This window comes from Chiroxiphia lanceolata, chromosome 1 (assembly GCF_009829145.1).
Source record: "Chiroxiphia lanceolata isolate bChiLan1 chromosome 1, bChiLan1.pri, whole genome shotgun sequence".
NCBI classification, from domain to species: domain Eukaryota; kingdom Metazoa; phylum Chordata; class Aves; order Passeriformes; family Pipridae; genus Chiroxiphia; species Chiroxiphia lanceolata.
Genome location: NC_045637.1, coordinates 132,547,704 through 132,574,574, shown reverse-complemented (window position 1 = coordinate 132,574,574; position 26,871 = coordinate 132,547,704). Strand labels below are relative to the sequence as shown.

Below are 26,871 nucleotides of genomic sequence, written 5' to 3'. Positions count from 1 at the left end.
TTCCAAGTTTCAACAGTGTCCAACTAAAGTATGTCCTGAGCTGGAGGTGGGGGCCTGACAGGGGATGGTGAATGCACTTTTACTGCCCCATGAGATAGCAACCTGGGTGAAATGGCCAGGAGGAGCCATAGCAAACCAATTAGACCATGCCTGGCCCTCAGCGCAAAGCCATGCCTAGCCCTGCTGAACACAGTCCTTTACAGCCAGATGTCTGAACAGTAGAAGCTGCTTCCTGTGCAATGTAGTGCTGTGCTCGTGAAAGAAACCTGGAACTGAGCTTCATATTTATTAGATCATCTTTAATTTGGGACATCAGTGGGAGTTTTTTGTGTTCCTCCAACAGCCTCTATCTATGAACTCTATGTATGAACTCTAGTTCCCTGCATTTCCAGGCTGTAGCACACATGTGCGTCTTCATTTAGTGCTATCAGTGGATACACTTCATCAGCATATCCTTTGTGTTGGTTTGTGCTGGATATTTATAATTGCCAAAGTGTCTTGTTAGTGCTCTTTAACTGTCTTTTTTGTACAGTCACCCTGTAGATCACACAAACCCATACATATCATGCTGTAAACTGGGGATCAGGCTGGAGATCATCCAAAGACGCAAACATGCTGAGAGAAAAATGAGCTGCTGCCCATGTGTATTTGAACTCTAATTCTGTATCTTGATATGCCCACTATTCTCTGTTGCAGGTCTTCATGGCAGGAATATTTCTAAATCCCACAGTCCTGGTTCTCTGTTTTTGTAAAGCAAGAGTATTTTTCTACAGTTAAATATAAATAAAACTGGAAAACAGGAAGCAAGCCTTTAAAATTTCACATGTATCTGTAATAATAGTGATTTTTGTAGAGTCAAAAGGATCATCCTTTTTATCCATCTGCTGTGTTAGTTTTTATCTCAATTCATAGGTTGAGTTTTGCATTACCATGTTTGTAAGCCTACTTCAACAAGGCCCAAATAGTTGTTGCTCATCTGAGCTTTGTTTTCAGAGGGTTACACCACAATAAGGTATTGTCTCTTCATTCTTTGCTGCTTTTCTCCCACTCCATTTTTTCAGAAAACTAGGCACCATTATCCGTCCTGTGGTATTGCCTCTAACTTTGCATTACTCTTGTGCATGTATATTGTTTTCTGAAATGTCTGCTTAGAAAAGTGAACACTGTAAATACTGAGTTATGCTGCACATTGTATCTCCCCACTGCACTTCATTCCACTCTAAAGCAAGAACAAACCTACCTGCTGAGATGGTTTTTCTGGCTGGGCTTGGGGTTATTGAGATCCTCGGGACCAATAACTTTCTTTAGTGCCAGACCTAGACCTCTGGTCTAGGAATGAAGAATGAGGAATGAGAAAATCAGTTCTGTGCCTGGAGTCCATCGAGGAGAGCAGTTACACTGAGCTGGTTTTGCAGTGCAGCTAGCACTGAAAGTGACAGCCTGGGGCTGGAAGTGCTCAGGGAAGGTGTGTAGTGTGTACCCTCTTCAAGTTTTATCATTCAGTTGAGATTTTCAGCAAGATGGAGAAGAGGCAAAATCAGTTAATCAGCTGTGGAATTCCTGTTGAGGATGAGATGTACTGAACTCCAATCGCCGAGGAGATTAAGGAACTGGTGGTGAGCACTTGTGTATAAACTAGATATATGACAACCTGCTTAGCACAGCTGACTTCTTCATAGGCCTTCCAGCCCTGTTTTCTGTGACTGAATCTGGGAAAGCTGCCGCCTGCTTATGCAAGAAAGGGTACAGGGAACACTGAGGCATCACTTGAGATGCTTCTACCAGTTGTTTTGTGACTGAACTCAGAAACAAGCTGCAGCTGAAAAAAGCAAACAAACAAAAAAACTGTCCCATAAAGTAGGAACATGGATGGTCTGTTGTTAGAGATGAGTCCTAACACCACAATCTGGTTTTCAAAGCAAAGTACTAGCTCTACTCATCCTTTGCTTGGATGAATCTACTGCTTGTGAAATTGGAGCTAGGATCTGCAGCCAAAATATGTAGCTGTTTGGGCTTAGCATTTAAACTCTAGACTATCAGTACTGATCGCTTTTACAGATATTTTATTAATGTTCAGAAAAAGAGAAATAGAGTATTGCACACTCTTTCCCCCTACACACAATCCTGTTATAAAAGCATATTATGGGAGATACTTCCGCTTAGGCTTGATTTACCAAAATGAGATTTTCATTTTAAGTGTCACAGACACATGTAGTGTATTTTGTGCTGTTTGGCTTTTTTTTCCCAGTTGCCATTCATTTGATGACATTGCCTAGGACTCCAAGACACAGCCAGACAGATCTGCTGAACAGATGAATACTGAGGAAGTGGTTTCCCTAGTAACAATAAACACGTAACAGCTCACACAACTTCCTGCTCTTCTTTACGGGATTTGTTTGTTTGTGTGTTTCTTACTGGGTTAAATAGAGGAGACACCAAAATTGAGGCTGGCTAAAAGTCACTCAGAATGAGCTTACTGGAAGTGGGGAGAGTAGAGACTGCTGCATTTGCAAGTGGTGTCATTACACAGTCTGCCTTTGGTTTGGCTTATAGGAGTTATCCAGGGGTAAGCTCTAGCTGCCTCTGAGCATGGACTGAACAGATTCTAGTACAACTCAGATTCTTAGTTCAGAATATTTTTTACAGATGCTTTTTTTTTCCTTTTTTGAAATGAAACTATTGTCATAATGGATTAAGTGCAGCTTTGAGTCGGTGATTGATGAATGGAAAGCAGAGTGGGGGAACAAATAGAGACCTTAAGTATGCAGTCTCAGTGCGGGACTTACTGCTAGCACTTTAGAGAAGGTGAACTAAGCTGCATTTGGGAACATGGATGCATGTGCTTCCGAGTTCAGACTGCTAGTAGGGGGTTATCTGGCTGGCATTCTCTTGCTGCGGAAGAAGAGGGGAGATTCATTCTCTAACACATTGCAAAGTATCCTTCAAAGAAAGTAACTATACTGTTCAGAGGATTCTGGTAGGCATATTATGCATGATCATTAAATTGGCTTATCTTTTTAATCTTCTAATCAACTAGTCTATTTATAGCTCACTAGAAGCCAGGTGAAGCAATCTGCAGTACTAATTCCAGATTTCATTAGCCATTATTCATATATATATATATTAAATGTTGTGACCACTTTTGTGTCATTTTTTACATTAAAAAGATGCTTTTGCTGAAAAATAAAGTCTAGTATTACCTGTCAGTTCTCTGTAAAGCTGGGTCTTACTTAAGATGGATCTGTTCCTGAGCAAGCAGAAATTATTTTATCCATTGCTAGAAGAAAAAACTGATAAGGCCCAAACTGCAATCAGCTCTGAGTTTACTGTTTAGATAATAAACATGAACAGACACTGTACAGAGATCAGCCATGCTTTGCTTTTTCAAGATCTTTGACCACAATGAAATCATGACACTATCTTAAAGCTGACAGATGTAACTCTAGCCATACAGATATTTACAGCTAAAAATGATAAGCTTGATCCTGAGAGATGCTGGATACACCCATCCTTGCTGCTTTTCACGGCAGTTCTGGGCATTCAGAGCCTTTGTATCAGACTAAGATCATCTCAACAAATCACAATGAGGAAGACAGAGAGGAAATGGCTATGAGAAAACCAAAGACAGGCTAAGATTTTATCCTTATCAAACTGAGATGTGCTGCCTCAGAAAAATATACTGATTCTTTTCCCAGGTTATATCAAGTCTTAAGACCGGCTAATGGTCTTTAGTTCAGGATGACTGTAGAAATAAGTATGACCATATTTGTAATTTGCATTTACACTCTCCCAGCATGTGAAACTCCCACTATCACAATATTATCTTCCCATCACAGGTACCATATTTTAGGCTAGGCTTTTTAAGCAGTTGTATTTGGGTCTTCTGTAAACCAGCTGTGTTGGAATTCTTATCACCCAAAATCAATGTCAAACCTGACAATATGATCTTGGCAAAGAAAAACACTGTTTTGTGCTCTGAAGATCACAGACAGTAATGAAATAATCTTGTCTTGCAAGCTGGACCAACATTAAATCCAGTCATGTAAAAGCACATTATGTTCTCAGATTAGTAATAAAGCCAAGAGTTAGTAAAATCTACCTTTTGATTTTAGAATTTCCTCGAAGGGACAGAGTCTTCCAAATTATTTTACACTTTCAAGACTTTTTTTCTGTTTCTGTTTGCAAAATAAACTTTGTAATTAATAATGACTAATTAAATAAATCCAGTGGGTTTACGTGTTTAATGATACATGTGCATCAGGAGCAATCCCATAAACAACATACATGCAGATGTATGCTTTAATTCAGATGACTACGGGAGCATAGCTCCAGTTCCAATAATCCAGTTCCTAATTATGTAAATGGTTGGCTATGCTGATTTAATCCAGAATATTTATTCTGTTTTCTAACTGTTCATCAATGGACCCAAAGACTGTAAGTTGTCAAAGTTGAATCAGAAGTGTGCTAGAAAATTTTAAATACTTACCATTTTGTCCAATATCAAAACATTCTTGTTTTCACAGGGGTGTAATGTGGGCCTTGCAGTGTAACAAGAGCTATGAGTAATTTGAAAATGTGCGATATCCTTTGTATATCACAGATACCTTTCTTATGATAAGACACTTTTCACCATAGGAAAACTTTTACATGACTCCCGCTTGTTTTCCAGTCTATTTCTAGGCTAAATTTACTGTAAAGAGAGAGGTTTTGCATCTGCCTATGTCAGTTCTCCAGTGTATTGAGGTCAGCTTCCATTGTCCTTGGCTCTGACGCCTGCCTGTATAAATACAAATTCCATTTCCATCCTATTATTTTTCTAATCAAGGGTTTGTCATGTAAAAGATCTGAGGTGACTGTGTTTTCCATTATGCAAAACATTCCATTATGATAATATCTTCATGATAGTCTTATAAAGATGCCCTGCCCAAAGAAATGACAAATGAGAAGACTGAAATGGTAGACAAATCCTGTATTATTTGCCCTCTCATTTAACATTCAGGCCACAGAGTTCATCCTAATTTGCCATACACGTTTCCTCTAACATTCTCAATCTGTACATATGGTAAAAATAAGAATTGGCAGCTTTCACTGAATAGACTTCTGTTAAGTGCTTATCAAAAGATGAAGAAGAAAGGGGTTGTAAAATGCAGTCATATTTAGTACATCCTTTGCTTTCTTTTGCTTTCTCTCCTAAACTCACACTTAGGAAAATCTACAGTCAATGAAATTTACCTTTTGAGCTCAAGTTGTTTCCATTCAGAACAAAGCAAAAAATATGCCAGCAAAGATTTGTCTTAGAAATTCTCTTTTCTTTCTTATGCCAAATCCCAAGAGGCAGGGCTCCACAGAAAGGGAGTTTATTTTCCAAATCCTTTGAACACAAAGCTTTTACATTTTCTAGGACAAGATGCTTTCCTAGACAATCTCAATATTGTACCTTTGTATTAATACTTTTGTTGTAAAGGTGAATACACACATATTTTATTGTATATATTTAATTTCCATTAGATGTCGTTTCAATTATTCAAATATGAATTGGCTTACAAACAGACTCTTGTGAAGACTTGTGTCTGAGTCTTGCAAGCACATAGTATTTCTGCAGTTTTTGTGCATTTGATTTTTCTGTTCTCTCTTCTTGCTGTGCAAATGTGTGTGTTGTATGTGCATGTGTCCTAAATATGTAGGTCAGTGAATCTACGTTGACATCTTTGTTTGAAAAAACTTCTCAATTTGTGGGTTTTTTTTACAAGATGTTAATGGTGATGATTGTTTACGACTATTTCTGCAGCCAGACAGATAAATTTTAGGGCTGTAGAAAACTTAGGTATTTTAATTATCATCCAAAATGCATAAATAGTCCTTTTCTTCTCTGGCTTTCTAGAATGTCCTTCCAGATCTGAGGAACACTATGCCATTGTTGGTCTTTCCTATGCATGGATTATTCCACTATTAAACAAAGTTTAATTTAATGCAATATCTAGCCGTGAACTTGATATCAGCTTTTAGGCCTTGAATGCATTTTTTTTGGTTGGTTGGTTTTGGTTTTGGTGTCATGTATTGGTGTGGTCTGCTTTATCATAATCATTATAATCTTTTAATTAAAGTCAATCCCTTGCCTTGATTTTGTGACTCAATCTCTGATATCTTAAAATGTTTTCCATTTCTACCTGCAATATTTTGAAGAGCCGTCCCTAGTCTTTTTTTTTCAATTTTATCTCATTTACTGGAGCTATTTCCAGTCCATGAAGTAATAATAAATTTGACAAAACTCCATATGGATTGTAGATGTATTATCCTTATTGATCCATAATATCATCATCTACTGTGCACCATTTGTGACTAAGGTACAGGACTGTTTTAATTCATCTTTACTGAACCACTGATGCTGAACTTACTGATGCTGATGTCGATATAACTACCTGTAGGACCAGACTTCTCTGTAACTTCCTTTATGTTGCATCTCAGCACAGTATATACTCTTCCTTCTCCAAGATGCAGCCACTTCATCTTCTTGGAACTCCATACCATCTTCTTGGAACAAATTTTAAGTTCAAGTCTACAAAACCAGTTTTCCGAGGTGGCAAATAATGCTTTCATTAAATCAGACATATTTGCCAGTGATCAACTATAATTTATATTTAATGCAAAGCTTTGCTATAGATCTTTCAAAATTATGCTGTCCAAGCCGTCTAACAGCAACATTCAGCTTCATGATGGTAAATGAGTGTAATTCAATGCCCCCTGCTCCTTGGACTTACCCAATTGCTTGACATTTCTACCATTTCTTACTGCACTACAGGAGTCTCAACATGCACCTTTTAGAATTACAAGTATCTGAAACACCGTATGACATTCACACTTTCTATATTGTATCCACTCAAGCCAGTTGTTTTCCTCCAAAAGCTTTAACCCACTTTTATTGCTTCCCTCCCATTGGTTGTCAAGAGTGATAATTTGATCAATACAGCTTGTGTCTGCTTGGAAGTCATACTGTGTCTGGCCCTCTGCATCCTCTGAAACTGGCCTTAATATGTTGGTAAATACGTTCAGGATAATTTTTTTCACCAGTGACTAAGGTCAAACTTCTGTAGTTAGCTGGATCAGCAGGATCTTCCTCTCCTTAAAACTGGTAGAGTTATCGCCTTTAGCTGCAACCTCCTTGTTCCTTAACATCCAAGTATCTGTTTTGCCTGCTTTGCTGGTGCTTGCAGTGGCAGCCTTGAATACCTTACCACTACACTTTCTGTTCCTGCAGCTATCCCACTTCTGACTACTTCGTTGCTCTTCTCACTTTTCTTCTCACTCTTCTTTGTCTGTAAACATAAATAAAACTAATAATCAATCAACATAACTACCAGGACCTTTCAAGTCAGTGATGTAAATATATTTTGTACTTTAAAAAAAAACAAACAAACAAGATCAGGATTACTGGACCAAGGCCCATCTTATCACAGTTGTATGCACAGCTAATATAGCCATATTCATGCTATTTTCTTGAAGTCTGATTTCTTCAGAGTGGTCCCTAAAAACCAAGTATCCATCTTCACGGGACAGAAGATACGGCTTCTGAAAACCATCCCATGTGCATTAATATGTATTTTTATGCATTGTTATGCAGCCAGATTTAAAAATCTTGGTTGCAGCAGGCAGTTGTATGCAGCCTGAAGGCCAGCATCAGTCATCGTCTGCTCTTTGGATCTCCATGGTTTAGCAGGAACTGTTTGAATGGGAACTTGCCTCTCCTGCCATTGATGCTACCCTAGCTGCTGCTTATTTCCTGCCACCAGTGTTCCAAAAGCAAGCCAGCACAGTGTATACACTAGCAAAATGCTTGTAGCACTACTTTCTCTTCTCCCCAGTGGTTCTCACATTAATTGAATTTGGATGGAGAAACTGTGTGCCCAGATCAGCTACCAGAGCATAACAGGTTACTGTGCAGCTGCTGTTCTGTGGTATCTGCTCATTCTTACCTTGTAGAAAGTGCAAAGGGAACAGGGTTATGAAACTGTGAAAACTTGGGCATTCTACAGGTTGCAACTCCATAGCTGTGCTGTGGTCACATACAAAAAATGAAACATCTCTGTCTGAAGTCCTGGGCATCCAACTCCAGGCAGATGCTCACTGCAAGAGCTTTTCATATATCACCATATTTTTATTAATTCTTTTTGACTTCTTTTATTCATTCTCCCTAAGTGGCTGGAGCTGGTGAAACAGCTGGACTTTCTGAACCAAACTACGGCATAACTCTGGCATAGTCAGTCTCCTGGTACTGCTGTGCCTGGTCAGAACTGGGCACCTTCTGCCCAGGGCAGTTCAAACACCACCTGTTCCCAGTGCAGGAGCCCAGCAGAACTGTGAGATGAAGCATAAATGAAAGGACATATTCTGCCTCTGTTGCTGGATGAATCTGAAAAGTGGCTCTGTAAGAGAGCATATGCAACCTGCTCAGTACCAAGAGGATCAAGTGCCACAGTATATTCCCTGGATGAAATGGTTGCACGTTCTTGGCTATGAGTATGAGAGCTGTGCTTTCTTGTCCACTATCAACACTATTATCTCTAAAATTATATATTCCTTTAATTAAATAGCAAAGAATGTGCTTACTTAATTCTACTTTCTATTGCAAAAACATATGATAGTGGAAATTATGGATTCTGGTGTCTGTCAGGTCCCTGATCCCCTTATGTGTTTTAGAATCTAGGCAATTAGAACATTCATGTGGTAATTCCTCCGTTATACTTTTCACATTAATGTATTTTCTTCTGAATTGTTTAGTTACATTAATTGCACTGAGCCTTATTTTGGGTATGCTAAGCATCCTTCTAAGGAGAGTTATTAAACTACCAATTTTTATCTCACTTAAGAATTGCTGTAATAATAACATTCAGGAAAGCTGGTTCATGATTTGATATGTTGATAGTGCCAATTTTTATATCTGTTGTGTTGTCAGGCAGCTTGTGAGAAAATAGAAAAGATCTACTCTTGGCTAAGGAGAGGATGAGTTGTGAAGTTTTCTCTGCTGGAGTGCATATGCCTTCAGACATCAAAGCTTTTAAAATTTTCTGTAGAGCAGAATGGAAACGGGACATTTTATCACCTGGGGTGCTGCCTGCTCCCTACTGCTTTGTCTGCCCAGCAGCTCCCCAGGGCATGAGCAAAAGCTGCTCAGATCAGAGGCCAGAAGTGAGGGCATACTCCTGGCTATGGCTGTGGGCGTCCACTGACACTGATAGATGCCAGGACAAAATAAAAAAAAGAAGTAAACCTGTTTTTCTTGGGACCTTTACTATGACAACAAACCTCAATAAAGCAGCTCTATCCTGGGCAATTATAAACCAAGCACCTGCAGGAGACATTTTTCACTCTTTAAAGGCTCTGACCTTCAACTTCACATCTCCCTTCTCCTCCAGCATGGAAATAAACTGTAATTGTGTAGCACTGATAGTCTGTATTATAATCCCTCTTGTTATAAGATAGGGTAGATGTCTGGTTACAAAATGGAAATATCCTAAAATACACATCCAATTTCTTTGTCATTAGTCTACAGCAACATGAGAAAGCTATGCATGACGCTACATGGGCTGCACAGAATTGGTCAGGGAACAGCAGTGAGAAAGACGCAGCTGTCTCCTGCGGATGCAAAAGGGATCTCTGAACAATATCAGCTATGAGCAGTGTCAGATATTAATTTGGAAGGGTGACATTTTTATTTATTTTTATTGGGTGATTATCAACTTGTGAGAAATACAGGCCAAGAGTTGAGTCTGGGAAAACTAATTATGTCTGGAATTTATCTTGATAAAATATAAGGGCAGATTACGTTCCTTGGGTTAAAAGCTGTTAGCCTAAGTATGAGATTATGAGTTCATTGGTTCTTTACTGTTTTAAGAAAAGAGAGAGAGAATTTTTAAAGAAAAAACAAGAGTAGTGAAATAATGACTATGTGCATGCTGCCAGAATTTGTGGATTAGGCTGGTAGGTACTTCTACCAAATATTCTTGCTGATTTTAGGTGTCACGTCCATTACCTCAGCCAAAAGGCAGTTATCACAAGTGCTGTAGTAAATAACCCTCCCTATAGTTTGTCCTTTTGTTTCTAAAAGATTGTCTGATCATGTGATTCTCTGGGAAAAAAACATGGGAGATAATCCTTTTAGAGACAAAGTATATACTGAAGAAAATCTCATTTTCATTGCTGTCAGAGGCAGTCAAAATGCCACTGCCTATACACAGGCCAAAGGAAGAGAGGTGAAATATTTGGGCACACACTAAACGCTGTATATCTGTGAAACTTCCACTTCAAATCCCAGCCAAATTTTCTCTGACCGGCTTGAGATAAATAATCACCCAACACTAATCAGCAAAGTTAAAATGTTGGGGTTTTTCAACCCCACTTTTAATTGAACAATTCTATATCTAAGTTCTTGTCCAGTAGTTACTCCACATATTTTACAATGTGGTTTAGATTTGAATCCTGATAATTCAAATTCTCAGCCTACACTTGAGTTTTCATGTTGGTGATCATCATTGCTAACCATCTGCCTCTAGTAAAATTTCTTTCATCGAGGTCTTTTTTTATTTATGTAGTTGTTGAGGATTTGCTGTACAGTATGACAAATACCTATCTGTCATGACATGTTCTCAACTTCATTGGTTAGGCTTTTTGAGAAGCAGTTAGGACTCTCTACTTCCTACCCACAACATAAAAGGGACAGTGTTTGCATCTTTTCTTGCACCATTTCCTCTTTACCAAGGGCTGTTTCTTCTCCCAGGAAGAGACCTGCTCCTTAGTGTGAGTAGTGGCACTGGGAGATCCACTCACAGTAGAGGTAGTACAGGTTATCTGGCTATTAAATTAAGTCCATCTGCCCAGTCCGGAGTTTTCCAGTGGCAGACAGCCATCTCCTCACAGTAACAGAGGGGTACAGCCCCTTCAGAAATGGTGCTCTGCAACCCACACTAGTAGAGATGGCAAGACTGCTCTGCACCACTATCCTTGGGGTTTCCCTTCCTGCTAACTGATAATGTGTGAGCTGCTTGCATGGTCTGATGTGTAATTTAAATTGCTATTGACAATGGCATGGTGACAGAGACATTTATTAGTTAGAGCATAAAAGGGAGGTAGGGAAAGGAAACTGGCAACAAAGCAAGTAAATACATAAATATAAACATGCTTAGTCAGAACATTCATCTGTCATCTTGACTGCTTTTCAGACAAGAAAATAGATATTAAGAAGCTTGTATGCTACTATGAGAGAGTCTAAGGTGATAGCCTGGCCATGGACTAATACTGTGACTTTAAACAAATCCATTGTCAAGGGTCCTGCCATACATAGCAGGGAGCAGGTGATAAAATTATGGCCTCAACTCCTGCTGCCCCCCTATTCAGGGAATGAGTCAACATCAAGGTGATTCAAGGTCTTTCCTACTCCCAGGTCCCTCAATTTCCCTTTGCAGTACTGGAAGGAACAAAACAATAGGGATTTCTCCCAATATTTGTAACCTCACTGGTTGGTCCAGCTATGACTGTATTTTTAATTCAAGTCAGAATAACTAATGACTAAATTTGCTTTGTGAAGGTGCAGTCTGAGCTGCAGCTTGGTGACTGCTTAATGCCTGTCAAAGCTGGGGCTGTTGCCGACAGGAACCATCCACTCCTCTCCTGTCTTTCAGCTCACACCTTCCCTTTCCCCTCTGCATGCACTAGTAACCCTGTAGCCATGCCAAGAGCTGAAGAAGGGAATCGTTGCAACGGGAAGTGCAGTGGGTTTTGCTGGTAAGATTTCAGCTGGGGCAGCACATTTCTCTGCTTCTCCCCACTGCCTTGGGGGTGCTGCTGTGGGAGAAACACCGGGGAGTGGGACAAGGTGCGGGACCATCTCCCTCAGGGGGCTTAAAACAACTGTGATTCACAGCCCTCCAAAGCTTTCCAGGGAGGAAAAATAGGCTTCAGGAAAAAGAATGTGTGTGCCAGCTTTAGGTTAAATTCCCTTTTCTATCACAGATTTCCTACTTGACTTTGAACAGGTCATTTTAATCTCTCTCTGCCTTAGATTTCTCTGTCCAAAACAAAAGACAGAACAGTACTTTTATCTTTCAGAACAAACACATTAGAGATTTTGAGGTGCTCAGGTGCTCAGGTACTCTGGGAATAGGGGCACAGAAAGACTTTTGATAGGTCTGCAAATATTTTTTAAGCAGTTCTGCCTCAAGCTTCCCGTTTTAATTGCCTTAATTGCAGACAGGATTTGTACTGCACAACTAAGGTCTTTGTAGTTTAATACGTTGTAAGTATCCATGCATTTGGCGAATCATTGGTGTAACTGAATTCCAGATAATAGAATTCAAGGTATAAATCTGAGATATATGACAAAGGATGGAAGTGGTTTTTTTCAGGCTTTAAAAAACATTTTCACCGTGTTTCAAGTTTCAGTAACTTTTAGTAGCGTCACTCAACAACAGAGTGAGCAAGCACTCCATGACAAAAACCCCAGCTGTGGTTTATTTTACATGCAGTTACCTTTCAATCAGTCATACCACAGCACTACTCTGAACCTCAGCCTGATCTGAAGAGATCAATTCAGACCTGACATTGTCATCTTTTTTCCTAATATATGGTTTTGTTTGTGACCAGATCCATCTCTTACAGGATTTCAGACTAATATACTTGTTTCAGTACAGAGCAGACAGAGTGGTTATTTGGACCATAACCATTTTTCCAGAGATGGATGATAGTACTGCATCAATACTGTCATTGTGGTCCTCTTCCTAGTCTAAAAAGCTCTCTTCACAGAGTAATCTTTGAAATGTTTATCCCTAGGATAAAAATATACTTGGTGTAGCCATAACAAGTGGTAGAGAATATCCTTTTTGCCTCAGAAACTGAGATTAGAATGTCTATGTTTATACCTAAAGGAGGATACCACTAGAAATAAATATTTAGTAAGGTGGTGATATTATTACAAGGGCAGATCTTCATTCAGTAAGAAAAAGTCAGTCTTGTATTTACAAAACTCAAATGAGAGATTACAGACTAGTTATTCTCGGATACATCTGTCCAGCTCTGGCAATCTGATTTTAAAGGGCTGATTACCAGAAGGCACAGGCACCAGCACTTTTTACATATAAGGTTCCAGAAAGATACTGGGACCAGGGGTATTCAAAGTCATTGGTCTGTTTCTGAAACCAGCTTTACCACATACTCTTTTTTTGACCTTGGAAATGTACTTCATTTCTCTACATTTAAGTTCCTGCATTTAGAAAATGGGGATTAAGAATGTAGATGCAAAGCTGCTCTAAGTTTATTGATATTTGCGGCTTTCAGAGCTTTAATGGGTAGCACCATACAAAGGCAAAGAGTTCTTTACATTTTACTGAAGCGATTCATTTTTCAGCTGGCCACAGTGCTGTATTGAAAATCTTCAATGAGTGAGAATTTGCCAATTTGAAGAAATAACTGATTTATCTAAATAGTTTTTCAAAGACACATAGAGAAATTGGTGCAACCCCATCATGGAGATAAATTTAAATCAGGGTAAGTGCCTCATATTGATTAAGCTTATGTCAGCAAGGAATCAACTTGCTAATGCCATGAAAGGCACTTTTAAACTGAAATAAGAGTGTCTACACAGGGGATTAGTTTAATATTGGCATTTTTTTCCCCAAAAAAGACAAGCCTTTAAGTCTCATATCCCTAGTGCTGTGCATTTATGAAAGAGAAAAAAAAAAGTAATAGAAGTGACATAGCAGACATGGCAAAACCAATTAGTGCCTGTCCTTGGCACTCTGAGTGCTACACTGGCTCACAATGAGGCTTGCTATGATTTGAAGCATCTTTAAGCTTGCTGCTATTTAACACAATATGTGGGAACACAGTTCTGTCACATTTTTTTAACGCTCTGGCATATCCCAGAGACGTGAGTTCAAGGCTGTGGTTTTATGGCAGCCTAATTTCTACTGCAGATCAGCTGCAACTATGAAGTCATAAATACATCATTTGTGAGAAGGAGCGAAAAGTCCCTCCCAAAGCAGTTCAGTGAACCCTTTTACTTGCTCCGGTAGTGGTGTGGACAAAGTTTTGGATGAGCTGCTCTAGCCCTTCTCTGCTAGGAGGAGGACCCAGACTTCCAAACTCTTAATGCCATCACATATGTGCTTGGAAAAATGTAAGTGTAGGCACAGCACAGACTTTTAAGCAAATATTTACATCAGTCTCCATTTTTAAAAAGTCATGATGTATTAAAAGAAGCAGCTATACAATTGTAAAAAAGTATGTAAATAAAAATATAAAATCTCGATGCCTTTGCAGAAATACTTTGTCCATCTGCCTAGCTATAATAAACGGTAGAACAATACCCAAAACAATCACCATCAGCAAAGTAGTAGTAGTAGATTGTGAATTTTAACAATGATTTCAACATTAATGGATAATAACACTTAAGAGCCAGAAGGTAGGTATCTCATCTTTTCCCTTCCCATCCTTTTGTATTCGTTTCTATTAAATGTTCATATTTTTATGTATATCCTTATTCATTAATTAAAGAGCTCCAAAAATTGAAGAATAAACATGAAGTCCTCATCTCTCTCACTTTCCTGGTAAAGTTTGTAAGGATGGGCATGAGTGGACCGCGCTTACAATAGTATGGCTACCAATGAGAGTCAAAATGGGAGATGTTTTCCTCTGAAAATAAAAAATTACATAAATTTGGGATGTTACATATTCAGTCAGCCAGCTGTTGCACTAGCTGTGTCTCCTAGATAATGGGCTCACTCCCACTGTGCAGGCTTGAGGCTGAGGGCGCTACTGCAGTGGTATGGGTCTGTAAGGGGCTGTGGCTGCTGAGACCAGCCATCCCTGACAGGACAGGGATCAGGCCAGTATGACACTTTGAGATAAGGAAGCAAACCTTGATAGACTCTGTATTCGGCACCTGGACAACTGAAGGGGACAGAAGATCTGGGACACTGAGAGGACGTGGTTGTCCTCCAGGTCTTCAGTGCTGGGAACTCTGCGATAGTTTTCTTAATGTCAGCAATGCCATATGAAAATACACAGAATTACAATAACCATCCCTGCAGATGGTAAATGTGTGGCTTTCCACAGATAAGTCCAAATCCAGTAAAAATTATGCAATCTTGTTAGTCACTAAGAAAAACAGAGACATTACGAGATCCAGAAGCAAAGAATCCAGATGCACCCACCAGTGTGCAATAGGTTAATGTTCTGACAGGGATACTAGGGAAGGAGAGGCTTGAACATTTTGCAGTTGGGCTAAACGTTGTGATTGTATCTGTGAGTGATACAGAATGACTACCTGTGACAATAGGGAATGAAATTTCACCATCCTTTAGGTAACATTCCCTACTGTGAATTTTGAGATTTTTATGAAGTGCTCCTTTTTCTCCTCTTTGAAGACTGTGGGATCAGACTAAGGATGGTTTATCTGGGGCCCACATGGGATATCTGATATACTACTAGAGCTGCCACGGTGTTGAACAGTTGTTGCGCAGCCAGGGTCAAAGAGTAGGGGAAATACTGACTATAAAAGTCAGCTGCAGAATGGGGGGAAGGTCTAGAATGCTAATCCTGTCTATCCTTAAGATAATTCCTTTCACACAACCAGCCCAAAATTTCTGAAAAGAATTTATTTCAAAATACGGCTGACCGCTCCTATAGGAAGAAGAATGTATTTAGGGGAGAAGTGCTTACAAGCAGATCCTTGTGGTGCATTCCTTTCAATCTTACTGGGCAGTTTGCCTCTGTTTACACTGGTTAACATTTAAAACTATCTTTACAAAGAAAAGCAAAAGCCCAAAAGATTTTTTCTAAAGGGAAAGTTGAGATTGTCCTTTAACGTGTACCAAGCCACATTCCATTGAAAACAGCAAGATGCAGGCTTGGAATTACTCCTGCTCTGATCTCATCCTGCTCACTCTCTAAATAGCATTCACGGAAAATATACACACCTAAAAGATACATAAAACCAGCTTTCCTCCACTCTATCTCCCCACCTCATACACATACCTTTTCAATTTGTGTATCTTGAAATACTAATGCAGCAAATATGATCTGAATCTCATTTACATCAGTGGAAATGGGGAGTCATTTCTTTAAAAGGAAGGTACTTAAAGCACAGCAAGAGCAGCATGAGGCCAGAAGTAAGAACTCATCACATAATTTCTCCTTACATCACAGCCTTGTGAAGCTCTACTCCCTTCCCTTGCATCTGTGAAATCAGCAGGTCTACTCCAGGGAGTAAGGATTGCCATCTTAGGCCCTTAAATCAGCCTCTCTGTGTTTGAAGAACAAGAGAGAGTCTGTGTTTTCAGGCACTGTATGTAACTGTAGAAGAACTTGCTCAAGAAAGGGAAATAAAAAGAGAATAAAAATGTTCGCATTCTCTCTGAACAAAATGAGCTGTGATCTGCAATTGCCCTTTTAAGAGTTGTGACTTTTTCTTGTTCTCCAGAAAACTTCTGGCAGCAGCAGTTGGGCTGCAGCCCCTGTGCCTCTCACCCCAGCACAGAACATGTCAGGGAAGGCAGGCAACATACGGCTTTAATTTGCAAGGGATCATCTACATTTCTTCTGAACAGCAAAGAAAACCAAATCGAATCTCCACATACTCCATCTATCTTGAATAAACAGCATTAAGCAAAAAATGCTGTGAGTATTGGGAGGAAGAGACTCTTTGTAGTTTGCTTTGACTGCACATACTGCTTCTCCTCATGCCTCTTTAAAACATATAAAATCACTGTAATGGGGGGCTGACTTACACCAGTGCCAGCCAAAAGTTGCCCTTCATTCCTAGCCCATGCTACCGGGTAAAACATTTGCTTTACAATAGGTATCACTCAGCAGAAATAAATTACCACTGACTTTAGCGGCTAGAGATGCATTTCCATTCTATTTCTCTTATTCCCACAACCCCCAAATACAAATAAAAGTACAGTTTTTAACCTAAATTGACAATTGCAAACTAATATAATGAATTAATAAAAGACTTATATAAAGGCACCTGGGATGAATTTGAGGGTAAGGTGACCTGGGCCACCCAATGGTAAGAGAATTACTTGGTACCTTGTCAAATGCTTGTTTATAACAACTGCCTCTGCACTGAGATGACTTTCTAACTCTTGGCTGTACCGCCTTGAGACCCTTCGCTGCAGAAAGTATTCTGGCTGCTGACTGCACCACCACCTATAGTTCATGTTCAGCTCCTACTGATTTTCTTTGCCAATCACTGCATGCATTTGTTATTTTTGTCAGCACAGGCATACTTCCAAGAGTCTTCTGTATGTTCCAAGAAACAGTCAATGTCCAAGGTACGCTTTTAAATTTTAAGGATTTCGTTCTTCTGTCAAGACTAGATCTGTGAGATCCTATGGCCTGTGGCCCTGGGGCAGATGGCTATGTCATTGGCATGCTGCACACTGAAAAATATCTTACAATGCAACTGTAAAAGCTACATGGGAGTCTTGCCCAGGTACTTCTTCTCCAGAATTTTGTTTTGTAGACCTCCGTGTCTCAACTTCTTGTGTAGACCTCTCTCTCAACTTCTAGGATCAAACAGCTTAGGTTAAGGAGTGTGTATTATCTGCATTAATGATTTTATCACCAGAAGTATATGGTAGTTTTAATATGGCAATGTAAGGGTGTACCTTATTTCATCTTACAGTTTGAGATGTATGACACTGTAATCATCTCTCCTTCATTTCACTGCATCTACAATCTTGGTACTGATTCTTCAGCAAGTATCCCTGGTTGTGCATCATGATGACTTGATGTGTACTGCCAGTACTCAATGGAAATGAGACCCACCTGAGCTGTGGACATGTACTACCTCATTTGGAAACTCCAAGAGACTTCATGAATTTAGTATAGACATTGCTGCTGCCCATCATACATTACATATTTTAATACCTCTCTCTACTCAGATCTCAAAAATCCTTTCTTTCCATCCAGAACTAATGCCCCTGCACGCAAAAGTATTAACTTTTCTAATCAACCAAGATTCATGTTCAATATGAGACAAAAATCAACTTTTAACTTGTCCCACTTTTGATGCCTTATTTGACATTTAAATAATAAACCTTTGAATTAACTGTTAATTATTTGAGCATAACTTTTGCTTTAAATTGGTGGATAAATACACATGTATATTATTATCTGTGTTTATGTTTTATTCATTTGGGTGCTCACTAGCCTTACTCCATATATGTTTTTGCTTATATTTGGATTCTTTGTATGTAACGTAGGTCTGTGAGATAAAGCTGAATCATTTCCTCTAGGGAGACAAGTTTTCCTCAAGTGCTGTGGAGGGTAAGCACTTACTCTATCCTATTTCTGCCAGTCACATAGAGGAAAACAAGAAAATATTGCAACGACTTTTTGCTTTGTCTCTTTCCAAAAGTAAAGATTTACATAGCGTCTTTTTTTTTTTCAGACAAAGATTTGTGTCCCCATCTCCCATAACAAGACCAGCATAAACCAGCACTCTACTAGTGGTACATAAAGAATGTAAGAGGACTCTGCCTATCTGCCACAGTCCTAATTTCCCGTAATGGCTACCGTACCAAGTAACATTAGCACATTGTTTTGAAGTAAAAGCTGAAATTCTTTTTAGTTATGACTTAACACCCAAATTTTTGTTTCTATTAGAATGGAAGATTGTTTTTCCAGGGCAAGGGGGAAGAGTGCCTGTGCTCTCTTTGTCTTTGTCATATTGACCCAAGCAATGGTGGTATCCAGTCCAGGCTCCTCTTTAATTTTCATCCGTGGTGGATATCTAAGGAATCATTAAAAGAATAAGGCAGACACACAGCAACAGTCTCCTGTGGATCTACTGGCGCAGTAGTACAGGCAGTACTGGCGCTGCCTGAAGAAGTAGTATATGTTGTTAGACAAAGACATACAGGTGGCAAAATGGGACAGACTTTTGGTCGCACAAACTTTTCTTTGGGTTAGAATTATCTTTCAGCTAAGAAAAATTGTTTACCATTTGCTAAGATACTCCCTAATTAAACCAGCTCTGAAAGGAAGAAGACAGTAGCTTTAGAATAGAGAAGACATTAATGACGTTAAGGATGGGAGAAGACTGGCATTTTTGAGCTAAGTAAAAAGGAGAGACAATTACCTTACAATCTGTTGATTTGGAGAGAGGTAAGCAGAAGAGGTGGTGGTGTGTGGAAGCAGAAATAAATCATAATGTACTAGCAGACCAGCATCTCTGTTGAGACCCCAGTTTTGGGTGTTGGGCAGAGTTAGGAAACCTAATTCCCATGTGCACTTCTGTTGGACAAGATCTGTAGTTTTCCTTAAGGATCAGGTCTGAAAGAGGAGAGGGAGAATGTCCTGTTTTGTGAGAAACATTCCCTCACCAACAGAGGTGTGTTTGGTCTCTAAAGATGGTCTGTGGGAGTTCCTGCTGGAGCTGAGTGGTCATTTTCAGCAGCAAAACTACAAGGAATACAGCCATGCACAGGATGAAGTGTGTTGCAACCCTGGAACACCGAATGTAAGATCAGAGTATGCTGGTGATTTGATGGCAGGGAAAGTTCATTGCTGTAGTAGTGGACGGGCATCAACACATCTTAGATTTCTTGCTCAGGCACAGTTTAAACTTATCTGGTTTTGGACCACAGAGGATTAAGCTCTAATGATGAGTTTTGTGGTTTGGGGTGTTTGAAATGTAGGACAAGTTCTTCTGGGAAGATTCTTTTCCACACAGGATTTTCTTCTCTTATGTGAAAAATCATTAAACAGTTAAAACCAGCAAGTCCTAGGAACTTTTCTGAACTTACCAGCTCCCAGCCCTCCCACAAAACCCCCTCCATTCTCACTTCCACTTTTTCTTACTGAGCTGGTCTTACTGATACATCTGAACTTGCAGCAGTTCTGAAGTTGCATTTAGCTTTCAGATAATTACTGCATTTAGACAGTTTGCTTCAGAACCAAAAATATAGCTTGTTATTCCAAAAATGTGTCTGCGTTTCCTTCTATACCAACTGGTCTGAAAAAAATCCGTTACCTACATGTACAAACCTCTTAATTACCTTTCCTGGATTGCATGATGCATCCCCAGGTCTGAAGAGGACAAGCAGAAAGCCAAGGAGGCTTTCCGAAACTAGTCAGAAATTCATACTCATTTTCTGTGAGAAAGAGCATATATACTCGTTCCTACCTAAAGATCCTGTGTTCAAACGTTTTAGGATGAACAGGGAAACCATACTGCCATTTAGGGCTGGATATAAATTAGGTTTTGTGCTAGAAAAGAGATACTCATTTTAATTACTGAATGTAGATCTGAAGAGAAAAATCTGTAGCTTAAAACTATAAATGCAATATTCAAGGAATCGAACTTTTTTCAGCAGAAGATGGAAAAAGATATTTGTGTGTATCATTTTTGAACTACGGTCCTCTGAGAAAAGAGTTTTTGACAGAACTCAATGAACCTTAGTAAACAAGGACATCAGCAATCAACATATTTAAGGATGTGCAATTTCTAAACATGATCCCACTCCTGCAGTCGTTACACAGCATAGATTTTGCTATTAATTAGTTTGAATGTGGGACAGTACTACAGGGAGAAAGAAAGTGGCCTAAATAGCATGGTCCAAATTTTATGTGTAGCTATCCAAGAAATACGGATGTCTTCTATTAACCCTTGCCACCTGTGACAGCTAGAAATAACTGCTGGACATGTCTTACTCCTAATGGATTTTTGCAGCTCATTAGTATGTAAGGGGGAAAGGGTGAGAGCATGCTACAGAGAAGGAAGACAGCTGGCCAGAGAAGTTCCATGCCTGGTTCAGCTCTGAATGGTAAAATTAACCCTCTGACAAATACAAGGACATTCATATACATGATGCAGAGGCTTGGTTACCGAATGGAGAACGGGGTAGGGTTCTTCTCCTCTCCAGGAGCATAGTTTATTACTCTTATTCAATTACAGAGAGTACAGTAAATCCCCCATTCAGTCTCCATCATTTCTCTAGACTACGCTTTTCAGCAGCGCCAACAGGACCTCCATTCTGTTTGTGTAAAGGGGCTTCGGACATGCAGAAATGGACACTGTTGGTGGGCATGCTATGCCTAATTCACCCCCTCCCCAGAATACAGCAAAACTTTCAAAAGCCTGACGGGAGGTATTGCAACCAGTCACGAAGCATTCATCTTGAATTACTCTGGAATAGCTGACCACTAGGCAGAGGGAGGAAGGGGAATGGGAAAATCCTGCTGGGATTATTTTCGTATCTCAGGCTGCTGCTGTGGACACGATGGAAGGCGCAGATAACCCACTGGCAAAAGCTCGGTAACGAGATACTTAAAGTGTCTCTGAGGGGAGGCGAATTTTGGCCACTCGCACGTCACGGCGGCGTGTGTGCGATGTGCACACCGCGCTCTGTGCCCGCATGCTGCCGTCGCTCCTGCCCGCATCCCAAGTGACCGCAATAAACCCGTCTCCCCCATTTCAGCCCTGCACAGATGCCCACTGCTCCCTGCTCACTGCTCCCCGGAGCAGAGCCCTGACAGCGGCACGGCCTCCCCCTACCAACCCTGCCCTTCGCTGTGTGCCAAACATAGGTCCTCCCGCCGGGATTAGCCCGCCTGACCTCCGGAGAGGTGCCGGGACCCGGCCCCATCGGGGTGCGCCGCTCAACGGCCTCAACAATCGTCACCGCCGGGGCACCCAAAAACACTCCCAGGACAGCCGGGACCGACACGGCGCAGCCTCGTCCCCCGGCTCTCCCCCCGCGGCAGGGCCCCTTCCCCCGCGCCGCCCCCGCCGCCTTTGTGCGCGGCGCGGGGCAGCCCCACGCCCGCCTGCGCCCGCCCCCGGGTGAGGCGTTGGGAGACGGTCCCTTACGCAGGAAAGTTCGGCGTCGGTTTCAAGGCTCCTCCCTCCGGTGAAGGCAGACTGCGGGGCGCCTGGAAACCGGTCGGAGGGAGCGCGGCGCGGCGAGGCGAGGGGCGCGGGCTCGAGGGGCCGGCACAAATGGTCAGGCGGCGGCGGCGGCGGCGGAGGCGGTGGCGGTAGTCGGAGGCGCGGCAGTCGCTGCCGCCGGTGCGGGGAGAGCTGCGCGCTGCGCGCCGCGGCCGCGCGAGTGGCGACCGGGGCTGCCCCGTCCGTGCTCGCCGCTCCCTTCATGAGTCGCAAGTTCGGGCCGGGAGGAGCAGCGGCGGCGGCGGCGGCGGGGCGGCGAAAGCCCAGCAGGGCAGGCGGCACCGACTGAGCATGGCCGAGCGGCGCGGGCCGGCGGTGAGCGGCGGCGGGGAAGTTGGCGGCGGCCGGTGCCCGCGGCTGCCTCTGCTGCTGGTGTTACTGTGGGCGGCGGTGCTGCCGGCCGGAGGGCAGTCCAACGGCGAGCGGGGCATCTCCATCCCGGACCACGGCTACTGCCAGCCCATCTCCATCCCGCTCTGCACTGACATCGCCTACAACCAGACCATCATGCCCAACCTGCTGGGCCACACCAACCAGGAGGACGCGGGGCTGGAGGTGCACCAGTTTTACCCGCTGGTGAAGGTGCAGTGCTCGGCCGAGCTCAAGTTCTTCCTCTGCTCCATGTACGCGCCGGTGTGCACCGTGCTGGAGCAGGCCCTGCCGCCCTGCCGCTCCCTCTGCGAGCGGGCCCGCCAGGGCTGCGAGGCCCTCATGAACAAGTTCGGCTTCCAGTGGCCCGACACGCTGCGCTGCGAAAAGTTCCCCGTGCACGGGGCCGGCGAGCTGTGCGTGGGGCAGAACGCCTCCGAGCGCGGCACCCCCACGCCCGCCCTGCGCCCCGAGAGCTGGACCAGCAACCCCCACCGCGGGGGCGCCGGCGGCGGCCCCGGGGGCCCGGGGCCCGGCGAGACCCGTGGGCGCTTCACCTGCCCGCGGGCGCTGAAGGTGCCCTCCTACCTGAACTACCGCTTCCTGGGGGAGAAGGACTGCGGGGCGCCCTGCGAGCCCGGCCGCCTCTACGGGCTCATGTACTTCGGGCCCGAGGAGCTGCGCTTCTCCCGCACTTGGATCGGCATCTGGTCGGTGCTCTGCTGTGCCTCCACCCTCTTCACCGTCCTCACCTACCTGGTGGATATGAAGCGGTTCAGCTACCCTGAGCGGCCCATCATCTTCCTCTCGGGCTGCTACACGGCGGTGGCCGTGGCCTACATCGCCGGCTTCCTCCTGGAGGAGAGAGTGGTCTGCAACGAGCGCTTTGCCGAGGATGGCTCCCGCACCGTGGCGCAGGGCACGAAGCGGGAGGGCTGCACCATCCTCTTCATGATGCTCTATTTCTTTGGCATGGCCAGCTCCATCTGGTGGGTCATCCTCTCCCTCACCTGGTTCCTTGCTGCCGGCATGAAGTGGGGCCACGAGGCCATTGAGGCCAACTCCCAGTACTTTCACCTGGCTGCTTGGGCCGTGCCGGCCATCAAGACCATCACCATCCTGGCCCTGGGACAAGTGGATGGGGACGTTCTCAGCGGTGTCTGCTTTGTGGGCATCAACAACGTGGATGCCCTGCGGGGCTTCGTGCTGGCCCCCTTGTTCGTCTACCTGTTCATCGGCACCTCTTTTCTGCTGGCTGGCTTTGTGTCCCTCTTCAGGATCCGGACCATCATGAAGCACGACGGCACCAAGACAGAAAAGTTGGAGAAGCTTATGGTGAGGATAGGCATCTTCAGCGTCCTCTACACAGTGCCGGCCACCATCGTCATTGCCTGCTATTTTTATGAGCAAGCTTTTAGGGAACAGTGGGAGAGGAGCTGGGTCACACAGAGCTGTAAGAGCTATGCCATTCCCTGCCCCAACAACCACAGCAGCCACCACCCGCCCATGAGCCCCGACTTTACTGTCTTCATGATCAAGTATCTCATGACCTTAATTGTGGGCATCACCTCGGGCTTCTGGATCTGGTCTGGGAAAACCCTGAACTCCTGGAGGAAGTTTTACACCAGGCTCACCAACAGCAAGCAGGGCGAGACCACCGTCTGAGACCCTTGCCTGCCGGACCAGGGGGATGTGGACCGCCAAAGGACCGAGGCTCTGCCTCGGGAAGCAGCTCCTTACCCAGCCTGGGCAAACTTTGGGGACCGCAAGTGTCTTCCGCAGGGAGCGGAGGACGAGCCGAGGGGACTCTGGGGCCCGGGACCGCCCGGCTCTGCCCTCCCCGCGCTGCTCGGGTTGTCTCCTGTAGGAGCTGAACGCATTGTCAGGTTGGGGGAGAGGGATGTAAATAGCCTCTGTAAGATTTTGTAAGTATATTTGTATTTAAATTACAAAAAACCTCACTTTTTTAATTATTTAGGACACTTTTAACCCGTTTGCGGATTTTACTTCCTTGCCTCCCTCCCCCCCTTTTTTATTTAAAGAAAAAAAGGCTTTGGATTTTTATTTCGTAGGGCAGAATGGGAAAAGCAGCCGGTAAGAGAAACGAAAAAAACCCCCTTCTTCTCCCCCCCACAGGTTTTGTAATGGCTTTGCTTGGAGTTTCGGCTGCATCAGCAGCAGGGCCCGGAGCGGGGTTGCGGCCGGGGTCGTGTCCTGACCCGGGCTGGCTCCCGATCCCGACTCCGAGGTAGGGATGGGCAGGAGCGCCGCTTTTCCGCCCTGGCCCCGTGTGGGGGAGGACGGACCCCATCCCGTCCCCCTACGGGTAGGACGTGGAGCCGCCCGGCCATGGCGCAGGAACAGCGCTGCACCGGGCCCCGGCCCCGCTGACCCCGCCGGGCCCTTCTCGGGAGATGCGAACATCATCCAGCCCTGCCCGGAGCGCGGCCGGTCTGGGGCGGCTGCGGGGCCCCACACGGCTCGGGAGGAGTTGACCCCGTTCCCTGTAGGAGTTGGGGTTCAGCACCGCCTGCACCTGTAGCACGTCCAATGGCTCAGGAGGTGGCTGGGGACAGAAAGACACCGAAATTCCCTCCTGCTCTGGTATTTTTTAAGCCCACTTTGCAGTCCGGGGGCGCTCCGCGGGTGCTCCCGCCGCCGCCTGCCCCGGTCCCTCCCCGCCGGGCTGCGGCCGGCTGGGGTCAGCAGGATCAGGAAATGCGGGCTCGGTGAAAAGAGCTCCGTCGGAATAAAACGCAGCGTTCAGTTTGAGGCTTTTGTTGATACACCCTCCCCTCCCCCCCCAATTATATTGATACACCGGCTCTTCATATGGGAAACATTGGAGCCGTTACCATTCTTCTGAATTTTAATTCACTGAGATTTAATTCATTACACATTATGAGGGTGTGATGATTTTTGCCAGTAGTAAAAACGATGGAAGGGAAAGCAGAAAACCATAATGTTTAAGCACTCTGGTGAGATGTGAGACTTGAAAGAATCTCTGCTTTCTTTTCCCTGTCTTATTTTCGGTCCAGCAATGACATTGCATACTGCAAGGATAAGATACCATGTGTGCAGTATATCTACTACCTTGTATGCTCCTGGATGTGTGGGATTGTGCTTCTAATACATAAAAAAAGTTAAAGATTAAATTGTAACTTTCGACAGATGCATTTGAATATGTAGACCTCTGTATGAAAAACAGCAGAATGCTTCTCTCCTGATTGTATTGTTTTAAACTTTTTTTTAATATTACAAATGCCTGTATTTAGGTTCATAAACATTATCTATGGCTACCATACCCTGAAATGCAAAATTATTTTAATTTGGTATGCATTTATTTCTGTTCATTATCACAAGATCATCTATATTTATAGAGGAATAGAAATTTATATATATTAAATACCATATTTTTAATTTCTCTGAAATAAATTGAGGTTTTGTACAAAACTATCTTGTCCTTCTATGTATTCCTCTGATGAACTCAAATACTTTGTGAAAGCAGTGTATATGCTACAAGACGTGTGGGATTCCTTTTTTCTTAGGTTGAGTTCACAGTAACAAGCTGGAATTCAGTGTAGGAATTCATTGTGCATTTTGTTTTTTATTTCTGGGCCAGTCTAGATTAATCCTTCAAAAGAAGTAATGTAAACTGTTCAAAATCTCTGACAGGGAATGGTCGATGATGTGAAATCCAAGAAGAGATCTGCTATATGGCAGGAGAAGAAAGAAGCTCACCAGTTCTTTTTTTTTTTTTTGGTGTTTTTATTTTGGTTGTAGAAAAGGGTTCTCTCAACTTAGCCTTTCTTCTGCCTTCCTACTAAAATACAAAAAAAAAAAGATATTTTCTTATAATGATATTCTGCTTAAAATGACACTTGGACTATGTAGCAATATTGTCAGAACGTTTTAATGAGTAAAATAGTTTTGTTGTGTTGAATTTTGAATGTTTGGTTAATCCAGAATTAAACAATAGTTTAACTGGACAGTTTAAATGGAAGCATTTCAGATCTGTGGAAAGGACACGCATTCTTTAATCTTTAAACACAACACATTCCTTTTTTTTTCTTTTTTTTTTTCTTTTTCTGTAATTCATTTTTCAAAGTGCCATTCTGTAAGTGTGGGTTTGTTAGGAAAGACTGAAAGACTGGTTAATTTTTAGTGTTACGAGCTAGTAAAGCATTTCATTATGTAGATCTGGAGGCAGATGTAAATGATTTTTGGCTTGTTTACTTTTTTCAAATCATGATGCATAAACAAACAAGGAACTAAGGGAAGCTTAGCAGAATTTCTCTAAGGTGAGGCAAGGGGGCAGGGTTTTCTCATTATTTTAAAATTTGTTTTACATAAACATAGTTCTTGCTTTCTCAGATATTTTGACATTTTTCTCAAGTATTTTCCCCCCTTCTTTTTTTTGGGGGGTGGGGGTGGGGGTGGGGTGCATATTTTACCATTTAAAATTGTGCTAGTCATCACTCTGCTAATGACCTGAAGTACAAGCTATTCACTTTCAGTTGCAGTGGAATTCTTTTTTGTCAGTGTATAATTACATT

The 26,871-nt window shown here is 42.8% G+C and overlaps 1 protein-coding gene across 1 annotated transcript; it reads left to right on the top strand.

Annotated features, from left to right (window-relative positions):
- Positions 1-21,981: 21,981 nt before the first annotated feature.
- On the top strand, positions 21,982-26,258 carry FZD1 (frizzled class receptor 1). The gene has a single exon (XM_032706152.1). It carries the CDS (start codon positions 22,238-22,240, stop codon positions 23,978-23,980), a length of 1,743 nt encoding a protein of 580 aa, XP_032562043.1. The 5' UTR covers positions 21,982-22,237; the 3' UTR covers positions 23,981-26,258.
- Positions 26,259-26,871: the final 613 nt, after the last annotated feature.

Coding starts and splice junctions, on each gene's coding strand:
- FZD1 (XM_032706152.1), top strand. CDS start 22,238: ATGGCCGAGCGGCGCGGGCCGGCGGTGAGCGGCGGCGGGGAAGTTGGC.